Source organism: Myxine glutinosa, chromosome 2 (genome assembly GCF_964187855.1).
Source record: "Myxine glutinosa chromosome 2, kmMyxGlut1.1, whole genome shotgun sequence".
NCBI lineage: Eukaryota > Metazoa > Chordata > Myxini > Myxiniformes > Myxinidae > Myxine > Myxine glutinosa.
The window spans coordinates 272,124,938-272,147,186 of NC_136262.1; the positions used below are offsets into that span (position 1 = coordinate 272,124,938).

Genomic DNA, 22,249 nt, shown 5'->3' on the forward strand with positions numbered 1-22,249 from the left:
ACAAACTCACGTACGCAAATGGGGAACTTGCAGGCAGGAATGGCTGGAAAGGATGAGCAGGTGGGATCACAGGGCACAGCGAGCAGGTCCACTCCGGGCGGGAAGCGGGGAGCCGGCAGCTCCTTGTAAATCCGCTTTACAGCGCACGCCGGCAGTTCCTGGTATTCGGCTTTACAGCGCACGCCGGCAGGGTCACTCGCTGCCCCGTCAGGGCTTCACGCGGCTGGTTGAAACGGGGCTGGACTCATCTGCCGTGTCTCTTTGCAACTCGTTCGTAAAGGTTCCTCTGCTTTCTCTTGGACCCTTTCTTTGTCGTGTACCTCTCCACGCAGCTCAGCTCGTATTCCCTTCCTCTCACTTCTCTCCAGCGCGGGACTGACATGCCCTCTCCCCCGTGCTCTGTTTCGTGACCTTGTCTCGTAATCCCACGGGCTTGTCTCCTTATTTGGGCATCGCGCCGACGGCACGCCCCTCGTGGCGAGCCACGGGCTTGTTTCCTTATTTGGGCATGGGGCTGCACAGCCCCGCCCTTCGTGGCGCGCCCTGGGCTTGCCTCTCCCTGGCGACCCCGCCCCTCCTGTTCAAACAGAGCACGGAGCACATATTCACTACAGCAGCGAATTGAGAGGGCGTGCACCCCACGCTTGTGAACTGCTTTACCCACAGATGGAGAGTTTGGCTGGGAAATGGAATTATTGAAGGGGAGCTATTCTTAATTGATTCGGTGCAATGGAGTGTCATTCTAATGGAAGACAAGGCCTTACTCTAAAACACATAATAAGATATAAGCTACTGAACAAGGGTTTTATCGTGTCCTGCAATGTGGTGTTTATGGAATTAACTACCGAGACTCCCTTTTTATCTTTACACAACTCCGGAGGCAGGAGGGGCCATATCCAAACAATGTTCATCACCATTTCCAATACAATACAACACAATCAAAAAAATGCAATCCTCATATCCGCAACACTGCACCCTCCTCCTCTTAGGCACGTCCCAGGCCTACAACTTTTATTTAGTGTGACACGTAGGTGTAGTTCCCTCTACTTTTAACCTGACCCTGAGTGCAACAGTTTTAAAACATAAATAAATATGTCCCGCTGCTCCATTGCACCCTGCCTAACAGACTCACGCCCACAGCTAACCGAATTGCGGAATGGTCTTCAAACTACACACTGACGGTGGGGAGCATTATTTACAGTTGACACTACTTTTATTTACAAGACTAACCCAGGACCTGTGATTGTTCTTTCTGGGGGGGAGACAGTCTGCTCTGCATCAATGCACCATGAAAGCACCCAAAACGCACCAAAACACCCTCAAGCACCCATCGGTGCAGTCACCATAGTTCATCAATAAAAATAAATCAACAACCCCTAACCCTGCAGGTGGTCCCTTGCTCTTCGGCTCCCTCTGCTGGCTATCTACTTTCTTCCAGATGTTGTCATTTTCTTTGCTGGCGGCCTATTTGTATTACAATAAAATGCACCCAACGTGTCCCTTTTATTTATTTATGGCCCACCAGGCCGACTACTGTGGTTCACCTGTGGGGCATCGGTGCCCTGTGGCCAAGGTCCGCCAGCAAGATTTCGGGCCCTCATGGCCGGTTCCAGCAGAGGGGCCACGCCCCAACCCATGGGGTCCATCAGTGGTGCTCGGCCACAGATGTGTGGTCCATAATGTGGTGCATCGATGCAGACAGCTGGTTCTGGGAGTTCCGGGCGCACAATGGCCGACTCACGCACGCTCCCCTCGGCGCCCAGTGGCGCTCAGGTCATGTGGGAGACAAAAGGGGGGAAGACAGATGAGCGAGGGGTAAGGTCACAAGGGTACACATCAATAAGGCAATGCAAGGTGAAATGCGTACGGAGGGCGAAGTGAGAAAGCTCGTCCCTACCGTACGTCACCCCCCTGTCACCTACACTACCCTTGCCCTTACCCCATATGTACAGAAATCTACACATTTACAAATTCGTCGCCGCTGTCACGTCTCCCCATATCTCTTCTATTCCAAATTCGTCACCACAATCCCTCTAGCCAAAATTTGCCATCACCAAATTCATCATCAATCCTCATAAGGAGGAAGAGATGGAACACAAAGCACAATGTCACACCCACGTCATGATGCGTCTCACATTCCAAACATTTGCACAATAAAAAATAATAAAACATGGCATGGTGTGGAGGTACGTCATCTCAGGTGAGTGGATGTAGATGATGCGAGGAGATCCTTCATCCTAACTACTTTCTAAATGACATTAACACACGTTACACTACCCGGGGTCTCTCCCTGCCAATCCATTGGCCAACTTACACTATGGGTTCTAAAAACCAATTCCCATTGACCAAACTGTGGTGCTTCTCAATTTGGGGTCTCACTCCCCCGATTAATCTCCCGGTGCCCTTGCACAATTTCTGGGCTGTGACGTGTAGCTCTCCCAGCAGGTCTACCCACCTGCACACCTCCACCACTGCAGTTGCCACCCGAGCTTACCTAGCTCCTCACCCTAACCTATCTACTGGGGAAGGCCCCTCCTGGCTCTGTCACCCCACTCGGTGCCCTCTGGCACTGGGCTACCCGGGTCCGTCCTCCGGATCCTCGGGCCCCATCCACAACTACCGGCTCCCAGAGCCCACCTGCGGCCTCACCTGGCCGACATCCTCACAGTGGTGGAGTGCCCAAACCAACTACACACACTAACAGGTTACACGCCCAGCCATTTCCACAACACTAATGCACCCATCCAAATCACCATTCTTCCACCCGCACCACAGATGCCAATATCCAACCACAATTTACCTATACCCTCTACCTAACACTTACACTACCCGCCCCGGGTATTCGTGATGGGGGTCCACTCTTCCCCCATTCACACCTTCGCACCATCCACTCCACTCCATAGTTTCCACCATACTCACTCCACGACCATCCATTCCAATACTCCATATACTCCACACTACCATTTATTCCATACACCTTTTCCTCATACCTGTTGTTGCACACCTGTGCACTCACACCTGGTGCCACCTGCACCCTCCTCCTCTTCCTGGACCAGTTGGTCAACACAACACACATCACCATCACCATCACTCAAACACTGCTCCATACACCTGTTCAGTTGCACACCTGTGCAATCACACCTGTTCAATCACACCTGTTCACCATACCCTTCCAATCCTCAAACACACAGCATCATCTCATCTAAGTACTCCCCTCTGGAACTTGCGCTTCCCCGTCGCCCCTTTAAACTATTGCGCTCCCTCGTCATTATCATCCACTCTAAACTACCTGCGTCCCCACTACAGGTATCAGTCACTAACTAAACCTTAACGTTACCTAATGTCAATCTCTAGGGCCCTACACACGATATATCCTAACCCACCCGGGCTAGTTTTCACTGCCATACACCCCATAACCTAGTGCTCCTTTGCCCCCCGCTGTGAGGGATGGTGGATTGGCCATCCCATCACATGGGGCATCTCTTACTATAAATTTTGCTCGTCCAATTTCCAACCAATCAAAAATTTGCCAATCATCTGCCAATCACTGTACCATTACCAATCATCACTCTGCCAATCCTTTGCCAATCATCAAATTTTGTTTTTCTAATTTCGGGGCCAAAACACTATCCTCGTCATCACAGTCTACTTACTAGTGCCTCTCGGTGCGCCAATTTACTTCCAGAGCTCGGCTTCGTAAAGCCGCGCAATGAATGCGGGTTGTTTTGTGCCAGCGGCTGGATACGTCCCGCATTCGGTGCAGGGACGGGGGCTTACCCGGGCCGAGATCCCACTCACCACCTCGGCACGGAGCCATCCAATGTCCCGATCTCGACCTGCCGGAACGCCTCAACAAAAAGGGGTCGCCATGACGACCCTTCCTATCGGGCTGCCCGTTCCGCCTAGCGGAGCACGGACGCGTCCGTTCCAAGCGAGGCCCAGCGTGGATCACGTACGGCGGTCCTTTCGAACCCGCCGTGGTTCGGATCCCCGCTGGTCCTTGCGGCATGCGAAACCCGGCACGCACCGAGGGCCCGATTCGGCTAAATGTCGTTCTAACCGCTAACCCGGTTACCGTCGATGCCTCACCTGCATGCTTACACCCCGCAGCCCGTTCCTTGCTCATACATCCAGCTGTTCCCATGCTCCTCGTCATTGCACCTTCTCTTACACACCCAGGTACACTCATTCCGCTCACAGACTTGGTCACACACCTGACCACCGAACACCTTGGCACACATTCGTCGTTCGCACACCTCACCAACACACCTCTTCGCGCTCCCTCTTCGGTCACCTCCTCTGTGACAACCACAGGTGTGCGCTCACTCGCACACCCAACCACGTGCCTCACTACCAACTCAAGTGTGCATTCCCACACACGCTCTACCATTCCAAGTGTGCATCCTTCCATTCCAGGTGTACATCCTCTCTCACCTGTCACAACAAACTCACGCTCCGTGTCACTCTCACTACTTTCACCACCACGCTTGACAACGCACTCACCCTTACTCTCGACAGCGCACTCTTTCCTCATGCACCTGTCCGTTACACACCTTTCTCACGCATCCTCTTGCGCACACTCTCTCGTTACTTCCTCCATAACACTCACCACACCGCGCTTCCATGTGCTCCCTCGCACACGCGCTACGACCAACTCACTCTCGACAGCACCCTCACTCCTCGGCGCGCACTTTTTCCTCACACACCCCAGAGTCGGACATTCTCGCACACCTCCTCTTTCGCACATCGTACCTGTCGCACACTTCACCAATGGCCTTTCACGAACACCCGGATCCAAATCAATCCCCAAGCCGACTGAAGCTTTCCTCACATCATGTACATTTCCACGTATATCGCCACTCACCTTGGCACCTCGTCTCCGCACCTCCTTTGCCACCTGCAAACTCATTATTTGGTTAGCGAGCACATCATCATGATATGAGCACCGACCTTGTACATATTCCATCACCTCCTCCTGTATTTCTCTCTTAGTTTCTGTCCGTCTCTTCTTAATTTCACTCACCTCTTCTTCCACTTCCTCTAATTTTTGCTTCACCTCTTTTATTTCCCGGTGCGTCTCCTCAAGTTCGTCCTCTAAGGCTATTTTGACCGTCTCTATGTGCGTCCTCACCTCTCGGTCCTTCGTCTCCATTACTTCTGTCACCTCTTCCAACCTCGTTGTCAGTCCCTCACGTACCATCTGACATTGCCTCTGTGTCGCTATCAAGTCATTTTTTATGTAGTTTTGTGTCGCTTTTAACCCTCCTAGTACCGCAGTGTTCCTTTGAACCTGCTCCGTTAGTTCTTTTTGTCCCTCCGTCAGCTGTTCCACCTCCTCCGTCAGGTCCTCTATTCCCCCCTGTAACCTAGCCGTATTATTCCTCACCTCTTTCTCTATATGCTTTTCACCTCGCTTTACCTCCTTGCGTACCCCCGAGACCTCCTCACTTACACCTCGTCGTATCTCCTCCTTCATCTCCTCCCTCTCTTTTGTAGATGCCGCCCTCATCTGTCCCAAATCATCCCTCTGAGCATCCAGTTTGGTTTCTACCCCGATTTTTACCTCCTCTATCTGCTCTCCCATTTGTTTAATTTCTCGGGCGGATTGCTCCCCTATCTCCCGCAATTTGTCTTCCATCCTATTTTCTAGCCCCTCTAACCCATTTTTCACCCCCTCTATCTGATTCTCCTGGGCAGCCATTCTATTTTCCACCCCCGTTAACCCATGTTTCACCCCCTCTATCCCATTGTCTAATCCCTCAAATTTCTTGTCTAAACCCTCAAATTTTGCTTCTAGCCGTTCCCCCATTTGTCCCAATTGCTCACTCTGAGCCTCCATCCGGTTCCCCATTTGCTCACTCTGAGCATCCATCCGGTTCCCCATTACCCCCATACTGTGTTTCAAACCTCCAATTTGGTCTCCCATACTCATCTGTACAACTGCCTGTAGCTGCGCAATGAGGGCCTGCATGTCAATCGGCTGCATGTTAAAGCCCGCTGATACAGCGGGCTCGGCTACCGCGCGCTCGTGCGAGGCGCCTTTTTGCGCGCCTGAAACCTCGTGCGCGAGAGCGCCATTTTGTGCACCTGATACCCCCTCAACCACATTGCCAATGTTCTCCTCTACTTCGTCCCTCTGATCCTGGGTTACTCCTAACCCCTCCTCTAGCTCACCCACCGGCATCCCGTCGCCTTGACCAGCCATGGCGCGATTTCAAAATTCGGGTTTTGCTTTAAAACAACACAAATTTCCAGCAGTTCGTAATTTTGAGCACGTTAAGCGCGCTTCGGGTCCGATCCGACACTCCTGACACCAATTGTTACGGTCCGCGGATAAGGATGTTGTTTGCCGAGCGAAGGCACCGCGGCCGAACAGTTGTTCGCCGACTAAACCCGATTCACCCAAACGTTGGCCGTATCGCGCCACAGATACCCAATGTGGAAAAGACTAAGACGACGAATGCAAAGAGGAAGAAGAAGAAGAGGTACAGAAGAGTAACGGGGTTTATTATTATTTACACACACATAAGCAAAAAGAGCAGTCACGGGTATTTACAGCGGACATGAAAACGCAGGTGACACAGTGAAAATTACTAGCTTATACAGACTTAGTTACTACCCAGGACAGCACGAACAAAACAAACTCACGTACGCAAATGGGGAACTTGCAGGCAGGAATGGCTGGAAAGGATGAGCAGGTGGGATCACAGGGCACAGCGAGCAGGTCCACTCCGGGCGGGAAGCGGGGAGCCGGCAGCTCCTTGTAATCCGCTTTACAGTGCACGCCAGCAGCTCCTGGTATTCGGCTTTACAGCGCACGCCGGCAGGGTCACTCGCTGCCCCGTCAGGGCTTCACGCGGCTTGTTGAAATGGGGCTGGACTCATCTGCCGTATCTCTTTGCAACTCGTTCGTAAAAGTTCCTCTGCTTTCTCTTGGACCCTTTCTTTGTCATGTACCTCTCCACGCAGCTCAGCTCATATTCCCTCCCTCTCACTTCTCTCCAGCGCGGGACTGACACGCCCTCTCCCCCGTGCTCTGTTTCGTGACCTTGTCTTGTAATCCCACGGGCTTGTCTCCTTATTTGGGCATCGTGCCGACAGCACGCCCCTCGTGGCGAGCCATGGGCTTGTTTCCTTATTTGGGCATGGGGCTGCACAGCCCCGCCCTTCGTGGCGCGCCCTGGGCTTGCCTCTCCCTGGCGACCCCGCCCCTCCTGGTCAAACAGAGCACGGAGCACATATTCACTATAGCAGCGAATTGAGAGGGCGTGCACCCCACGCTTGTGAACTGCTTTACCCACAGATGGAGAGTTTGGCTGGGAAATGGAATTATTGAAGGGGAGCTATTCTTAATTGATTCGGTGCAATGGAGTGTCATTCTAATGGAAGACAAGGCCTTATTCTAAAACACATAATAAGATATAAGCTACTGAACAAGGGTTTTATCGTGTCCTGCAATGTGGTGTTTATGGAATTAACTACCGAGACGCCCTTTTTATCTTTACACAACTCCGGAGGCAGGAGGGGCCATATCCAAACAATGTTCATCACCATTTCCAATACAATACAACACAATCAAAAAAATGCAATCCTCATATCCGCAACAATATTATTGTTGTACTGTTATTCTTGTGTGATCTTAATACAATATTTGTTTGTTTGTAACAATTGGTGTGGCTTCACCGTTGATCTTTGACATACAGAATAACACATTTTTCTGCCGTGACTCCTCTCGGGGCTCGGAGGTACACCGTGGCCAGGGGGTTGGGGAGGAGCACGTAACACTTTCTGAGGTCAACAATTACATAAGTCTTACATGTATGGTTCTTACATGTACTCTTACATGCACTCACATGTATTACATAACTCTTACAATATCCTTTTTACATAATTTACATACTTTACGTTTGCACAAATACCTTTTCACGCACAGGTTCTCCGGGGATTATTAGTGGTTCAGTGGTCAGGTACACAGAGAGAAACGCCGCCTGACATGGGTTTTGTAGATGCCAGAACCCCTGGAGTCCTTCCTGTTCAAGGCGGTAACCCAGCAGCACCTTGGGCACATTTATCTTGAATGTACCTTCAATCTGACCGGTACACACCAGGCACACACCAGGCAAGTCTTTACGGATGTATGTTGTCATGCCTTGTTAGAACATATTCTGGTAGAAAGGATGATGAATTGAAAGTTGATTTTGTACCAACAATGTGTTATATAAAGTGAGCATTAGTTTACAATTTGAGTTTGTACCAACAATGTGTTATATAAAGTGAGTCATCGGTTTACAAGTTGAGTTTTTACCACCAATGTGTTATATAAAGTGAGTAATTTGTTTACAAGTTGAGTTTGTACCAACAATGTGTTGGTACAAAGTGAGTGAGTAATTGAGTGTGAGTAAAGTAATTGTAAAGTGAGTAATTAATTTACAAATTGAGTTTTTTATTGTAATTTTTCTTTTTGTACACAATGCATGTTAAAAATCTATGAACTTGTGTCATGGTGAGAAAAAGTGATGTGACAAAAACTTGCAGTATACCTGTTACAGCACAAGCCATGGCATTGTCATTAACTTTCCACTTATTTAACATCGTTTTTGATACACCTGTTAATTGATCACCTTTAATTACCTCCACCACCGAGGGTGGATGCAGATTATGTTTTCACCCCTGTCTGGCTGTGAGCAGGATATCTCACAAAGTTATGAACGGATTCAGACAAAACTTGTTGGACAGGTTGGATGTGTGACAAGGAAGAATTGATTAGATTTTAGTGAAGATTCGGATGTGGATCCGGATAAGAGAATTCTTAAGTGATTCTTCACCATTGAGAGATAGGGCTAAAAACGATACATAGCAGGATATCTCGAATGGTTATGGAAGATTTCGGAAGGAACTTGGAGGACAGGTTGGGTGTGTGACAAGGAACTATGGATTCCATTTTGGTTCAGCTCGAGATCCAGATCAGTGGCATACAAAATGTAAATAGTTCAGTCTTGTGGATGTACGCGCTCTGTCGAGAGCTCTTCTAGCATACCTACGATTCGATATCGAGTACAAATTGCTTATTTATAGATTACGGTAAAATATTAATTGGAGCAAGATGCCAATTGTAAATGAAGACCAGAGTAAAAGGTGAAAAGTGTACATGTTACAGCAATTTTACAACCTGTGGTACGATCTGCGAGTGTTTTGGGAATTTCTGGCTGCTTCCTGGATGAGAATCACTCATGGTAATGATCAGTTTCTGGATACATTTGTAAATAGAACCATCTCGTAATTACAAAGGGATGTTCATGAATATTGGGAAACTGTGTAAGGAAGTGGCAAAGTAGCGCATAGGGAAGGGAGAGGAGCTGTGAACAATGACAACTGTGTGCGATGCCATGTCGCTATGTTGTTTATATGCTGTTGGTGTGTTTGTCAGATGCCATGTCGCTATGTTGTTTATATGTTGTTCGTGTGTTTGTCAGATGCCATGTCGGTATGTTGTTGATATGTTGTTGGTGTGTTGTTTGTATGTTGCTGGTATATTGTTGGTATGTTTGTCAGATGCCATGTCGGTATGTTGTTGATATGTTGTTGGTGTGTTGTTTGTATGTCAGATGCCATGACGGTATGTTGCTGGTATAGTGTAGGTATGTTTGTCAGATGCCATGTCGGTATGTTGTTGATATGTTGTTGATATGTTGTTGGTGTATTGTTTGTATGTTGCTGACATATTGTTGGTATGTTTGTCAGATGCCACGTTGGTATGTTGTTGATATGTTGTTGGTGTGTTGCTGGTATATTGTTGGTATGTGTGTCAGATGCCATGTCGGTATGTTGTTGATATGTTGTTGGTGTGTTGTTTGTATGTTGCTGGTATATTGTTCGTATGTTTGTCATATGCCACGTTGGTATGTTGTTGATATGTTGTTGGTGTGTTGTTTGTATGTTGCTGGTATATTGTTGGTATGTTTGTCAGATGCCATGTCGGTATGTTGTTGATATGTTGTTGGTGTGTTGTTTGTATGTTGCTTGTATATTGTTGGTATGTTTGTCATATGCCACGTTGGTATGTTGTTGATATGTTGTTGGTGTGTTGTTTGTATGTTGCTGGTATATTGTTGGTATGTTTGTCATATGCCACGTTGGTATGTTGTTGGTGTGTTGTTTGTATGTTTGTCAGATGTCATGTCGGTATGTTGCTTGTATGTTGTTGGTATGTTTGTCAGATGCCATGTCGGTATGTTGTTATGTTGTTGGTGTGTTGCATGTATGTTGTTGGTATGTTTGTCAGGTGCCATGTCGGTATGTTGTTGATATGTTGTTGGTGTGTTGTTTGTATATTGCTTGTATGTTGTTGGTATGTTTGTCAGATTCCATGTCGGTATGTTGTTGATATGTTGTTGGTGTGTTGTTTGTATATTGCTTGTATGTTGTTGGTATGTTTGTCAGACGCCATGTCGGTATGTTGTTGATATGTTGTTGGTGTGTTGTTTGTATGTTGCTTGCATGTTGTTGGTGTGTTTGTCAGATGCCATGTCGGTATGTTGTTCATATGTTGTTGGTGTGTTGTTTGTATATTGCTTGTATGTTGTTGGTATGTTTGTCAGATGCCATGTCGGTATGTTGTTGATATGTTGTTGGTGTGTTCTTTGTATGTTGCTTGTATGTTGTTGGTATGTTGTTGGTATGTTTGTCAGATGCCATGTCGGTATGTTGTTGGTGTGTTGTTTGTATGTTGCTTGTATGTTGTTGGTATGTTTGTCAGATGCCAGGTCGGTATGTTGTTGATATGTTGTTGGTGTGTTGTTTGTATGTTGCTTGTATGTTGTTGGTATGTTTGTCTGATGCCATGTCGGTATGTTGTTGATATGTTGTTTGTATGTTGCTTGTATGTTGTTGGTATGTTTGTCAGATGCCATGTCGGTATGTTGTTGATATGTTGTTGGTGTGTTCTTTGTATGTTGCTTGTATGTTGTTGGTATGTTTGTCAGATGCCATGTCAGTATGTCGCTTTGTGTTCGTCTTCACAATCAACGAAAGATTGGAATAAATACAACCGTCGGTTGGACATCGATATATGAAACACCCTTGCGTTTGGTGACAGCAGAGTTGTTGTTTGTGAACAAATATGATATATTTTTTATGAACCAAACAACAATAAACTCACATGAGGATGTGAATGTGAGCACAGCAAGGAATACATTGTGATAAACATGGCCGATTAGATAAGATAGGTCCAAAAGCAATATTTAAATGCAGACTACAGTAATCTAATCCCAGGCTCACCTGTGATTTCATGGCTCACCCGTGATTTCATGGCTCATCCGTGATTTCACGGCTCATCCGTGATTTCATGGCTCACCCGTGATTTCATGGCTCACCCGTGATTTCAAGGCTCACCCAGGATTTCATGGCTCACCTGTGATTTCATGGCTCACCCGGGATTTCATGGCTCACCCGCAATTTCATGGCTCACCCGTGATTTCATGGCCCACCCGTGATTTCATGGCTCACCCGTGATTTCACGGCTCACCCGTGATTTCACGGCTCATCCATGATTTCACGGCTCACCCAGGATTTCACGGCTCACCCATGATTTCACGGCTCACCCATGATTTCACGGCTTACCCGTGATTTAATGGCTCACCCGTGATTTCATGGCCCACCCAGGGTTTCATGGCCCACCTGTGATTTCACAGCTTATCCAGGAATTAATGGCTCACCTGTGATTTCATGGCTCACCCGTGATTTCATGCCTTACCCGTGATTTCATGGCTCACCTGTGATTTCATGGCTCACCCGTGATTTCATGGCTCACCCAGGATTTCATGGCTCACCCGTGATTTTACCACTTACCCGTGATTTCATGGCTCACCCAGGGTATCACGGCTTACCCAGGGTTTCACGGCTCACCCAGGGTTTCACGGCTCACCCAGGGTTTCATGGCTCACCCAGGATTTCATGGCTCACCCGTGATTTTACCACTTACCCGTGATTTCATGGCTCACCCAGGGTATCACGGCTTACCCAGGGTTTCACGGCTCACCCAGGGTTTCATGGCTCACCCAGGATTTCATGGCTCACCCGTGATTTTACCACTTATCCATGATTTCACCGCTCACCCAGGATTTCACGGCTCACCCAGGATTTCATGGCTCACCCAGGATTTCATGGCTCACCCGGGATTTCATGGCTTACCCGTGATTTTACCACTTACCCGTGATTTTACCGCTCACCCAGGATTTCACGGCTCACCCAGGGTTTCATGGCTCACCCAGGATTTCATGGCTCACCCGTGATTTTACCACTTATCCGTGATTTCATGGCTCACCCGTGATTGCAGGTACAGAGTGTTGAAAGGGATGTTAATGAAGCCGAGCCAGACCTTCTCCGTGCGTGTGTGGGTCTCTCCGTCTGTCTCCCTGTCACCCTAAAAAAAAAAAAACCAAAGGCGAGTGCAAGATGGCAGAGGATATCATTTTAATGTTCCCGTCCCGGTGTGTACCCTGGTTAGAATAGGTACACCGTATCCCTGCGTGTCGTAAGAGGCGACTAAGAGGGTTGGCGTCAGGAAGGGCATCCGGCCATAAAAACATTGCCTCAAAAAGAGAACCATGACAATTACAACGACATATGAGCAGGGTACAGCCCGAAGTGGAGATCGGTTTCTGAGGTTTGGGACATGGAATGTAGGGACAATGACAGGGAGATCAGGAGAAGTGGTGGATGTATTGGTCAGAAGAAGAATGGACATATGTTGTGTGCAAGAGACGAGATGGAAGGGAAGTGGTGTGAGAATGGTGAAGGGTAGGCAGGGACAGAAATACAAGTTTGTGTGGCAAGGGTGCCCAGAGGGCGTGAATGGTGTTGGTGTCCTGTTTTCTGAGGAGTTTGTAGACAGTGTTGTGAGTGTGACTGGAGTGAGTGATAGGTTGATGATGGTGAAAATGATGATTGGAAAGTTCTTGGTGAACGTCATCTCGGGATATGCTCTGCAGGTTGGTCTGAGCGATGAAGAGAAGGACAAGTTCTGGTGTGCGATAGAGAAGCTGATGGAAAACGTGAAAGATGAGGAAGTTGTTGTGGTAGGAGGAGACCTAAATGGACATGTGGGAAGGAGTATGGACGGTTTTGAGGGAGTTCATGGGGGTTACGGATATGGTGTGAGAAATGGAGAAGGTGAAAGGATTTTGGAGTTTGCTGATGGAGCTGATTTGTTGATTTGTAATACTCAGTTCCAAAAAGGGGATAATAAGCTTGTTACATACACGTCAGGTGGGTCGACGACAACCATTGACGACCTGATGGTGCGTAGGCGAGATAGGGGGCACCTCCGGGACACAAAGGTGATCCCGGGGGAGGAGGCTGTTTCACAGCACCACTTGGTTGTCTGCGACATAACGGTGAAAGGTGCGAGGAGAGCTCGGCGGGTGAAGTACCAACCGAGAATGAAGGCGTGGAGGTTGAAAGAGGTGACAGTAAGGGAGGCATTAAAAGAGAGGTTGAGTCGGGTAGAGGATGATGTGGTTGAGCTTGAACGTGGTTGGAAGTCAAGGAAAGATAGTCTATTGGGAGCCGTTGGTGAGGTATGCGGATGGACAAAAGGACCACCGGGGCACTCGGAAACATGGTGTTGGGATGATGAAGTTGGAAAGAGGATTGACGAGTATAGGAAGAAGTTCAAGGAGTGGCAGAAGGCGATGGGTACGGGAGCAGAAAAAGCAGAGCATGAAAGTTATAAGGCAGCCAAGAAGGCTGCAAGGAAAGAGGTAGCAGAGGAGCAGGAGGCATGTAGGAAAATGTTCGGAGAACGCTTGGATTCGGAAGAGGGTCAGAGAGCGGTATTCAGGATTGCAAAGCAGATAGCAAAAGAGAGGTGTGATGTGATGGGGGTGAGTTGCTTGAAGGATGAAGTGGGACAAATCGTTGTGGACCCAGATGGAATTAAAGGAAGATGGAAAAGATACATGGAAATACTGTTGAATACAGAGAATGAATGGGATGGCAACATGGAGAGTAACCCAGTTTTAGGACCGGCAGAGAAGATAACTGAGAAGGAAACTGAGGAAGCGATAAAAGCAATGAAGAGTAGAAAAGCGGGAGGGTCGACGGGAGTTGTGGGAGATATGTTGAAGGCAGCAGGAAGTTGGGGTGTGAAGAGAATGACAGAGATCTGTAATCTGGTGGTGAAAGAAGGCCGCATTCCAGTGGATTGGGAACTGAGTACCCTCGTCCCTCTATACAAGGGGAAAGGTGACCCTCTGGAGTGTGGCTCGTACCGAGCGATAAAGTTATTGGAGCATGGAATGAAGGTATTGGAAAGGGTGTTGGAGAGGAGGATAAGGAAGAAGGTGAAGATCGACGAAATGCAGTTTGGATTTATGCCAGGTAGAGGAACGACAGACGTGCTCTTTATTGTGAGGAGAAGTACAGTTGCAGGAGAAGTACATGGAGAAGAGGAAGAAGTTGTTTCTTGGGTTTGTTGATCTGGAGAAAGCATTCGATAGGGTTCCACGTGAAGTATTGACATGGGCATTGAGGATGTTAGAAGTGGAGGAATGGTTGATCAGAATAGTGATGGCAATGTACAAAAGAGCGCGCACAGCTGTAAGGACGAAGGACGGGAACAGTGGTGAGTTTGAGGTGAAGGTGGGAGTGCATCAGGGGTCGGTACTAAGTCCACTACTATTTGTAGCTGTGATGGAGATGCTGGCTCAGAAAGTAAAGGAGGGATTACCGTGGGAGTTGTTGTATGCAGATGATCTGGTGTTGATTGCGGAAAGTATGGATGGACTGAAGGAAAAGATGAACAAGTGGAAGGAATGTATGGAGACAAAAGGTCTGAAGATGAATATAGGAAAGACGAAGGTGATGGCAAGTGGTAAAGCATGTGGTGAGGTGGAAAGAACTGGGAAGTGGCCCTGTGCTGTGTGTAGGAAGGGTGTCGGAGTGAATTCCATTCAATGTACAATGTGCGCTGAGTGGGTCCATCAAAAATGTAGTGGTTTGAGAGGGTCATTAACCAGTGTGGCAGCTACATTCAAATGTAAGGTGTGCACAGAGGGAGCTGCAGATGGAGGAAATGTTGAGTTGGATCTTGGAGACGGCGTGAGGCTGGAAGGTGTGAAAACATTTTGCTACCTCGGAGACACGATGAATGGAGAAGGTGGATCAGACTCGGTAACGGTTGCTCGAGTCAGATGTGCATGGAAGAAGTTTCCGGAACTGAGTGGCATGCTGATGAGGAGGGGAGTGTCGTTGAAGCTGAAGCGAAAGGTGTGTGCTGCATGTGTGAGAAGTGTTATGATTTCTGGGAGCGAGACATGGGTAATGAACGTCGAGCAGCAACGAAGGCTGGAAAGGGTGGAAATGCGAATGGTTCGATGGATGTGTGGAGTATCGTTGAGAGAGAGGAAGACAAATGATGAATTGCGAAAGAAGATGCGAATAGAGCCTGTGATTGATGCTGTGAAGAGGAACAAGTTGAGATGGTTTGGTCATGTGTTGAGGGAGGATGAAAGTGACTGGTTGAGAAGAGTGATGGAAATGAATGTAGAAGGAAGTAGAGGACGGGTAAGACCGAGAAAGACTTGGCTAAAGATGGTGGAGGAAGAAATGCGGGCAAGGGGTTAACAAGGAGAGATGCAGAAAATAGGGCAAAATAGAGAAGATTGTCATGGGGACCACAAGGCTAACCCCCGCTCTAGCAGGTTAAATGGCCTTAAAATGCATGTTGTTGTTGTTGTTGTTGTTGTTGTTGTTGTTCCCATCTCCAAACTTGGCAGAGTGGCGGTGGACCAAAATAATGGCTGCCTTTTTGAAGTGTGCTCATTGACTGGGTGTGTTGAGAAAAATATTAGTGTTGCAGGATTAATGTGATGATAAAACAAGAAAACAGCTGAGCGGTGTTTCAACCACACGATACAAGAAAATAATCCTCGGGAAAGGTGACCTTTCATACAATGTTCAGCACGAGATGTCCATAAGAGTAGTGACATCTGATGTCACAATGATGAACCACAAGCTTTCACATGAGCAGTTTAATAAGGATACAGATTGTTCCAAGTAGTGATGAATGAGGTGAGTTTGGATGCAATTCTCAGAGGCAGCGAAGTGTGAAACATATTATTAATACAATCAGAAATTGTCCACTAACTGTCCTCCTCAACGATGAAATGATGCCCTCCTTGAAGGTCTTTAGCGATCCAGCATGCTGTTTACTAACCATTCACGTGAAAGGCAAATCTGCTTTTTATATAGAGAGGACAGCAGGTGATGAATGATTTATATAGAGAGGACAGCAACGCACAGAGGAGATGAATAACAGGACAGCAGGTTCAAATATAAACAACAAGGACGACACAACGAGGGCGAGTGTAAGAAATGAAAAGAGCTAGGGTTAGAGCTTGGGTTAGGGTTAGGGTTGCATCTAGAGCTAGGGTTCAATGTAAATAGACGAAGGCAGCAATGAATGTATGAGAAATGATGGGGCGACGATGGGCGACACTCTTGGAAAACTGGATGGAGGGGCACGGGGACGACCGACAAGTCAAGTCGGTTCCACAGACAAGAAAATAAAGGTATCGAGGTGAGCACCAGCTTGGAATTGGGAAGGGTTACCAAGAGTGGGATTCTGCAAGAATGCATGTGATCTAGGTGGAGTGAGTGAGGACGGAGTCACAGATGGATAAAAGGGCCAAAGGAGCAGGGCAAGAATTGAGACGCTAGAAAAGCGAATCCACCATCACGCCTGCGATGTTAAAGAATCAGGCCTGGAACTCGGCCTACTGATGAGAGACGTCAATCACACAGATTTTAACTGCATCACCTGCAGGGGAACAAGATGGAAAGCACCTGCATCAGCCTGGAGTCCGCCGAAGTTCATTCTGGGCTAAATCAACTCAAGTCTAATCTGAGCTGAATCAGCGCAAGTTCATCTGAGTTGAATCAGCCCTCGTCTAATCTGATCTGAATCAACCCAAGTCTATTCTGATCTGAATCAACCTAAGTTCATCTGAGCTGAATCAGACAAACTCTAATCTGATCTGAATCAACCCAAGTCCAATCTGAGCTGAATCAACCCGTCTATTCTGATCTGAATCAACCCAAATATATTCTGAGCTGAATCAACTGGTTTATTCTGATCTGAATCAACCCGTCTTTTCTGATCTGAATCAGCCCAAGTCATGTCAGATCTGAATCAACCTAAGTTCATCTGATCTGAATCAACACAAGTCTATTCTGATCTGAATCAACCCAAGTTCATCTGATCTGAATCAGCCCAAGTCTATTCTGATCTGAATCAATCCAAGTTCATCTGAGCTGAATCAGCCCAATTCTATTCTGATCTGAATCAGCCCAAGTCTATTCTGATCTGAATCAATCCAAGTTCATCTGAGCTGAATCAGCCCAATTCTATTCTGATCGGAATCAGCCCAAGTTCATCTGAGCTGAATCAGTCCAATTCTATTCTGATCTGAATCAGCCCAAGTTCATCTGAGCTGAATCAGCCCAAGTCTATTCTGATCTGAATCAATCCAAGTTCATCTGAGCTGAATCAGCCGAAGTCTAATCTGATCTGAATCAACCCAAGTTCATCTGCTCTGAATCAACCCAAGTCTATTCTGATCTGAATCAACCTAAGTTCATCTGAGCTGAATCAGCCCAATTCTATTCTGATCTGAATCAACCCAAATCTATTGTGATCGAAATCAACCCAAGTTCATCTGATCTGAATCAGCCCAAGTCTATTCTGATATGAATCAATCCAAGTTCATCTGATCTGAATCAACCCATGTCTATTCTGATCTGAATCAACCCAAATCTATTCTGATCTGAATCAACCCAAATCTATTCTGATCTGAATCAACCCAAGTCTATTCTGATCTGAATCAACCCAAGTCTATTCTGATCTGAATCAACCCAAGTTCATCTGATCTGAATCAACCCAAGTCTATTCTGATCTGAATCAACCCAAATCTATTCTGATCTGAATCAACCCAAATCTATTCTGATCTGAATCAACCCAAGTCTATTCTGATCTGAATCAACCCAAGTCTATTCTGATCTGAATCAACCCAAATCTATTCTGAGCTGAATCAGCCCAAGTCTATTCTGATCAGAGTCAACCCAAATCTATTCTGAGCTGAATCAACCCAAGTCTATTCTGATCTGAATCAACCCAAGTCTATTCTGATCTGAATCAACCCAAATCTATTCTGAGCTGAATCAGCCCAAGTCTATTCTGATCAGAGTCAACCCAAATCTATTCTGAGCTGAATCAACCCAAGTCTATTCTGATCTGAATCAACCCAAGTCTATTCTGATCTGAATCAACCCAAATCTATTCTGAGCTGAATCAGCCCAAGTCTATTCTGATCAGAGTCAACCCAAATCTATTCTGAGCTGAATCAGCCCAAGTCTATTCTGATCAGAGTCAACCCAAGTCTATTCTGATCAGAGTCAACCCAAGTCTAATCTGATCTGAATCAACACACGTCTAATCTGATCTGAATCAATCCAAGTCTATTCTGATCTGAATCGACCCAAATCTATTCTGAGCTGAATCAGCCCAAGTCTATTCTAATCAGAGTCAACCCAAGTCTATTCTGATCAGAGTCAACCCAAGTCTAATCTGATCTGAATCAACACACGTCTAATCTGATCTGAATCAATCCAAGTCTAATCTGATATGAATCAACCCAAGTCTAATCTGATCTGAATCAAACCAAGTCTATTCTGATCTGAATCAACCCAAGTCTAATCTGAGCTGAATCAACCCAAGTCTATTCTGATAGGAATCATCCCAAGTCTATTCTTATCTGAATCAGCACAAGTCATTTTGGATCTGAATCAACCTAAGTTCATCTGAGCTGAATCAGCCCAAGTCTATTCTGATCTGAATCAACCCAAGTTAATCTGAGCTGAATCAACCCGTCTATTCTGATCTGAATCAACCCAAGTTAATCTGAGCTGAATCAACCCAAGTCTAATCTGAGCTGAATCAACCCAAGTCTATTCTGATCTGAATCAACCAAAGTTCATCTGATCTGAATCAACCCAAGTCTAATCTGAGCTGAATCAACCCAAGTCTATTCTGATCTGAATCAACCAAAGTTCATCTGATCTGAATCAACCCAAGTTCATCTGAGCTTAATCAGCACAAGTCTATTCTGATCTGAATCAAACCAAGTTCATCTGAGCTGAATCAACCCAAGTCTAATCTGAGCTACCTGAAGTTCGTTACAGACGTAGCTCTGCTGAGAACACGAAGGTGTCGGGCCACGCCAAAGGCCAGTTTGGAGATACCATCCACAAAAGATAAGCTGTGACAGATAACGAAGGCTATGAGCAACAGGAATTACAGCACCTTCATAAAGTATTCACACCCCTTGACTTTTTCACATTTTGGTGTGTTACAGCCTGGATTTACAAAATGGATGAAACTGAGATGAACCCCCCCCCCCCCCCCCACCCCCACCACCCTTCTCGAGTCAATACTTCATAGAAGCGCCTTTGGCAGTGATTACAGCTTCGAGTCTTCTTGGGTTTGTCTGTATAAGCGTTGCACATCTCGATATATATATATATATATATATATATATATATATATATATATATATATATATATATATATATATATATATATATATATATATATATATATTATTTATTTGGAATGAGTGATCCGAGTCAACGGTTTCCACAAGATCGAGGCTCGTGTAAGAGCTAACATTAATGAAAATAAAACAACAAACGGACACATAAGACATAATAAAGGGAGCGGGAGACAAGATGGGGAGAGAGGGGGAAGTACACAAGTATAGCATTTGAAAGCAAGGACATCGGGAGATCTGTGGGAGGGATAGGGCTTGGGGGGAGGAGGAGTGGGAGGGGTGTGTGGGTTGGGAGAGGTAAAAAAAACACATGGACACTGCTAGGACTTCCAGGAAATAAGTCGGGATTTCAGAAAAGGTGGATCTGGGGCGAATTAACGGGGGAAGAAAAGATCAAGGTTTTGGATGGGGGAAGACAAGACATGGTGGTGAACAGCTGTTTTAAAGACGTGGAGTGAGGAGTGGGATTGAAGAGAGTGAGGGAGTTTGTTCCAGAGGCGGGAGAAAAGAGGAATGAAGGAGTGAAGGTGAGCAGAGAGTCTTGATTTTGGCAGTTTAACCATAAGAGGGTTGCTGGCAGATCTTGTGCGACCTGTAGGAATATTTGGGAGACAGAGCACAGACAGGGCTGGGGGAGCAAGGCTGGAGAGGAGTCGCTAGAACACAGAAAGACCACCAACCTACCTGCCTGCGGTGAGTGAGTGAAAGGCCCTCAGAGTTAGCTTCATCGCAGGAGATCCCAATGATTCTGAAAGCTTTGGTTTCAACAACGTGAAGCCGAGCTAGGTGTGAGGCAGGAGCACCAGCCCAGAGGGGAGAGCAGTATTCCATTGAGCTGCGGATGAAAGCCTTGTATGTGGTGAGGACCTCAGGTGTGCCAAGAAATGACTTTACACGATGGAGGATGCCCAGTAGGCGACTGGATTTTGAGGCCAGCTTGGAAATGTCGTTTTCAAAACGACAAAGGATTTGGGGAGTTTCTCCCATTCTTTCGTGCAGATTTGCTCAAACTCTGTCAAGTTGGATGGGGAATGTCGGTGAACAGCAATCTTAAAATCTTTCGACAGCTTCTCAATGGAATTCTAGTCTGGGCTTTGGCTGGGCCATTGAAGGACTTTCACATTCTTATTCTGAAGATATTCCAGTGTTGCTTTGCCTTTATGCTTTGGGTCATTGTCCTGTTGGAATGTAAATCTTCACCTCAGTCTAAGCCTAAGGTCTTTTGCACTCTGAAGCAAGTTCTCCTCAAGGATTTGCCTGTATTTGGCTCCATTCATCATTCCCTCTATCATTACAAGTCTCCCAGTCCATGCCACTGAAAAGCATCTCCATAGCATGATGCAGCCACCACCATGCTTCACAGTAGGGTTGGTGTTCGATGGATGATGAGCTGTGCTCGGTTTCCACCAGATGTAGTGCTTTGCATTCAGAACAAAGAGTTCAATTTTGATCTCATCAGACCACAGAATATTTTACCTCATGCTCTCAGTCTTTCACGTACCTTTTTGCAATGAACTCTGTAGTTCTGTCAGAGTGGTCATTTGGTTCTTTGTCATCTCCCTCACCAAGGTCCTTCTTTCCCGGTTGCTCAGTTTGGTCGGATGGCCAGATCTAGGAAGAGTCTGGGTAGTTCCAAATTCTTTCCATTTCCCAATGATGGAGCTCCCTGTGCTCTTGGGAACTTTCAACATTATAAATTATTTTATCCCCTTCCCCAGATCTTTTCCTCCTCACAATTCTATCTTGGAGTTCTACGGACAGTTCCTTGGACTTCAGAGTAGAGTTTCTGCTCTGACATGTCAACTGTGGGACCTTATATGGAAAGGTGTGTTTCTTTCTAAATCATGTCCGACCAATTGAATTGGCCACAGGTGGACTCCAATCAAGGTGTAGAAACATCTCAAGGATGATCAAAGTAAATTGGATGCAGCGAAGTTCAATTTGGAGTGTCATAACAAAGAGGTTGAATACTTATTGACTCACGACAATTTAGCTTTTAATTTTTATTTATTTTGTTAAAATTTCTATAAAAAACAATTCCATTTTTGTTCTTATGGGGTATTATGTGTAGATCAGTGAAAAAACAAATCTCAATTTAATCCATTTGAAATTCAGGCTGTGACACAACAAAATGTGAAGAAGTCAAGGGGTGTGAATACTTCCTGAAGGCCCTGTACACCAGCACTTAGGGTTTTTTTCCCTTGCATTCCTAATGTCCAAGTTGTATCCCGGATCCGGTTGGGACTTTCTGAATGAAATTTTGCACCAACAATGGGAATACACCGAAGTACCTGGGGTTGGTATTATTATTTTTTTGGACGTTGACCGTATTTTTAAGGCCATGACCCATTTATAGATATTTTCACATTTTCCACCAACCCTCGACGAAGGTTTGACCAATCACAACGAAATTTCCGTCACCAGATAGACTAAGTCCAGGCGTATTTGCGTTTAATTCACCTAATACCCCTCTGAGTTAAAGGTCAAGGTGAAGTGGTGGTCTGAAAAAAATAACGTTATTTTGTCATCACTCAATTTTGTCAATGCGGGATCTCAAAGACCGCTTGGCCTTCAAATGTTCTTGCATCACAATAGTGTACCTGCACTGAGGTTGTAGTGCACCTGCACTGAGGTTGTAGTGT

General features: G+C 46.3%; 1 protein-coding gene across 1 annotated transcript in view; it reads right to left on the minus strand.

Moving 5' to 3' along the window:
- Positions 1 to 22,249, minus strand: part of CC2D2A (coiled-coil and C2 domain containing 2A) — a 486,222-nt gene that overhangs the window by 134,542 nt on the left and 329,431 nt on the right. The window contains exons 21-22 of the mRNA XM_078772721.1: positions 12,323 to 12,421; positions 7,920 to 8,090 (exon numbers count right to left, since the gene is read on the minus strand). Of these exons, the coding sequence (XP_078628847.1) occupies positions 7,920 to 8,090; positions 12,323 to 12,421 (270 nt within the window). The remainder of the gene's footprint in view (positions 1 to 7,919; positions 8,091 to 12,322; positions 12,422 to 22,249) is intronic.